This window comes from Rhizopus microsporus, assembly GCF_002708625.1.
Source record: "Rhizopus microsporus ATCC 52813 unplaced genomic scaffold scaffold_2, whole genome shotgun sequence".
Lineage (NCBI taxonomy): Eukaryota > Fungi > Mucoromycota > Mucoromycetes > Mucorales > Rhizopodaceae > Rhizopus > Rhizopus microsporus.
Genome location: NW_019671917.1, coordinates 1348384 through 1351924, shown reverse-complemented (window position 1 = coordinate 1351924; position 3541 = coordinate 1348384). Strand labels below are relative to the sequence as shown.

At 40.6% G+C, this 3541-nt stretch overlaps 1 protein-coding gene across 1 annotated transcript; it reads right to left on the bottom strand.

The window, feature by feature from the left end:
* Window positions 1–157: 157 nt before the first annotated feature.
* RHIMIDRAFT_234007 (uncharacterized protein) lies at window positions 158–2848 on the bottom strand (the record flags this gene model as incomplete). The annotated part of the gene is made up of 8 exons (XM_023608073.1): window positions 158–413; window positions 466–658; window positions 747–845; window positions 881–1290; window positions 1542–1757; window positions 1826–1970; window positions 2028–2444; window positions 2620–2848. The coding sequence occupies 8 exons, from the start codon at window positions 2846–2848 to the stop codon at window positions 158–160; spliced, it is 1965 nt and encodes a 654-aa protein (XP_023470120.1).
* Window positions 2849–3541: the final 693 nt, after the last annotated feature.

The following is a 3541-nucleotide window of genomic DNA, read 5'->3' as shown; positions in this document are numbered from 1 at the left end:
AAAAAAAAAAAAACAAAAAAAACAGCTGTGAGACTAAAGCAAGATAAATGTTTATTGAAATTGAACCAGGATTATACTATTATTTATAGTCGAATACCGTAATCACGGTCTTCTATTTTCTTCTACTACGACACAATCCACAGCAAAAATTAATGGATTAATTCTCTTCAGCTTCATTATCAAAATTTTTTCTCTTCTTTGGCAAATAAAAGATCACCGATGTTTGGTTTAACTCGATGATGGTATTGATGATCTTTTTGTTGGCCAGTAGGTTGTATTCTTTGCCTTCTTGGTCAACAATTGCTATTGGATCAAGATCTCCCAATTCCGCGACTAGTAGCTCCTTTCCTTGTTCTTTTTCTGATTCACCCATTGCATCGAACGCAGACAATACAGCTGTATGATGGTCATGTCTAACATTGTCCTTTATTAGGAACCGTGGGCACCGCTGATACTGAAATCGACCTATTGGCATTCAAAGTGACATCCAAACAATTAGCTTGGACCATACTATCGTCGTCAGAATCGGCTTCAGTTTCTTCTTTATCATGATTGTCTTTTACGTATCTCTTCAAAGTATTGGGAGTTTGGTAGTAAGTGCCATCACAATAGGGACAAGCAAAAACCCCACTACCATTTCGAAAAATAGCTGTTGACTCTATTGATTAATTAACTAATTAATCATCAGTGTTTCTAATAAAAAAGAAAAAAAAAAGTTACTCATCACCATTCAGCTCGACTGTTACTTTTTTGCTGTGGAAACGGTACTTGTGAAGATTGAAAGTTTGTATCGGCAACCCGTTCTTCTGTCTGATACACTGTTCTCACCAAAGGTCTTGAAATCCCTGGTGTGAGAGTGGGCATATGCTGTCCCATTTACGAGAGCCTCTCTTGAGCGCCAGCTCACGTCCCTTTGTAGGTAACGTACGTGTAGTAGAGCTTCTCTGATCGCTGGAATCAGTGACACCATCGTCCCCAGTAAGCTTGCCATCCATCTGAATGTTCTGGTGATTGTCTTGTTCTTGGCTTGCTTGATTCTTGCTAATAGTTTGTTGATCTTCGGTTGCGGGGCTATGATCTACATTTTCTTTGTATTGAACTGGAATCCCAGGAATTCTTGGCAGTGGCATGGTTCTAAAGAGCTCTTTCTCCAGTTGATCAGGAAACCAATCTTTTTCAAATGGTTGGTTACAGTTTCCTTGACCTTTTCCATTTATGCTTCTGACTTTGCGAGTAAACAAATGTCGTCTAAGTAATAGACCAGTCGAATGCCTTGCTATCTTAATGGCTCTATTGCGTACCGCATTAGCTTTGTAAATACGCGCGGAACGACGCTTAGCCCGAAAGCCAATGGTTTGTATTGATACACGACGTTATTGTGCTTGAAGGTAAGGAAACACCTGGAGTCTGGATGCATAGACACTACGGCGTATGCATCTTTTAGATCTAATTTGCACATTAAATCCTTTTCTTCTAGGATATTCCTTAACGCTGGTATATCCTCCATTTTGAAATGCGTTCATTGTACAAATTCGTTTAACTTTCGACAGTCAAGAATAGGTCGCCTCTTTGTCTTTTTTGTATGGTGAAGAAATTTGACAGGAAGTCTTCGTTCTGCATAGGTGATCTCTCTATTATACTGGCGCCGAGGAATTGTTGAGCGGCTATTGTTGCTGCTTGGTGATCTTCGTCGGATAGTCGCAATGGCGCGGTCCTCCAGGCTGCTGGTTTGGTCTCCCATTGGATTCTGTAACCTTCTGAAATGACCGGTAATGGCCATGGATGTTGAATAGTAGATTGTCAATGTGGTAAAAATCGCTGCAACCTCCCGCCAGGAAGAATTCCGTCTAGTGGTGCTGAGTAATTGTTGGCTGGAGTGTTGATCGTGTTGTAGTCTTTGTGATTGTTGAATTGCATCGTCACATTATTGTTGATTTTTGTTTTTTGTGTCAGGTGTCTGTCTGTTTGTGCTAAGGTTGAAGTTAAAGATATTGGCAACGGTGCATGATGTACTATTGATCTGTTACTACTGCTGGCTTGCTGGGTTTGAATTTGTATGTTGGAGCTTCTCTGTTGGTTGCTGTTGTTTGTAATTGGTTCTTCCAAAAAAATACCGTCCTCTTCCCTGTCCTCTAGCTCGATGAGCTGAACCTTAGGGGTTATTGTACCTCTATCTATGACTCGTGAATTGACTGCTGGCTGCTCGTTGCAAAAGAGCTGTTTCGAATCTGGCTTGGGCAATTTCCTTGACAGACTCGGGAGAGAGTGCCATTCATTTGTTTTCCTCTTGACTTGTTTCGAGGTATTTAAGGGTGGGAGGAAGTTTAAGTGCTTTAATGGCCAAATTTCGTGCTTCTCTATCGATATCCCTTGCTGCGATGAAGCCATAAATCGCCCATCCCCTTGCTTTTTCGATGATGTTTGCGAAAGCGGTTGGATCTGCGCTATGCGTGGATATGTAGACCTAGTCTTCGTAGATATCCGTGGCTGCCTTTACTGTGTTGCGGATTCTTTCCGCATCTTTATAACGAATTTAAAGGACTTGGTAAGCATCGATCTGGAATCGCTTGATGTTAGGTGTAAACTCTTTATTGATTGTCTCATTGATAGTTCAGTCACCTCCTTCGTAGTTGGGAAGATCACGGATGCATTTTTTGATGTTTGACTGCATCTCCAATTTGGGAGTCTCTTCCAGGTCTGTCTGAATGGCCTCTGGGAGGATAAGTTGATGGTGTTTTCGTTGCCCTTCTTCTTCGATTCGAAATCGAGCGGCAAATTGTTGGTACAGTTCTTCGATTTGCTCAGGGAAGAAACTCTGGTTTTGTTGTACATTGTGCTCACTTTCCATAATACTGTCCACGATGCGCGGCTTGAAAAGGGTTAAAAGAGATAGTCTACACTTTTTTGTATATTTTATATATTTTCAAATAAAAAGCACGGCTCGAAGAGCTTATACCACATCTGAAGTCCTCCTTTCGTCAACTGGAATTGGGTTAGACACGTCAAGCAATTACATGTAAACGAAGCAATAAAAAAGTTTTTAGCTGGAGGAACGATCGAAGTTTCACCATCACAAAATCGAAATTTTCTATCAAAATTCTTCGCTCTACAAGAAAAAACAAAAAGAAGACCTATTCTCAATTGCCAAAAATTAAATCAATTCATTCAAGTGGAACATTTCAAGATGGAAGGGATTCCAGCACTTCGAGAGATGATTGAGGACCGGTGGTTTTCAAGGTACTGGATCAAAAAAAGGATGTGCTGAGGAAAAAGCTTCCGTTTTGTACCTCTGTTTTTGGCTTTCGGAGCAAAACCAGGCAATACACTACCATTGCTACCATTGAACTCCTTGAACAGCCTGTAGGCACTTTGTCGAGGAATACTACAACGTACTGCCGCTTTAGGTACAGTATTGGGGATTTCAGTAACTGAATCGAAGTCGATTATTTTTCGATGTCGTCGTATTGATAGGCCATAATAGTCGCTTGGAGGTATATAGTTAATGTAGTCCGTGTTAATTTATAAAAGATTTAGTACAAAA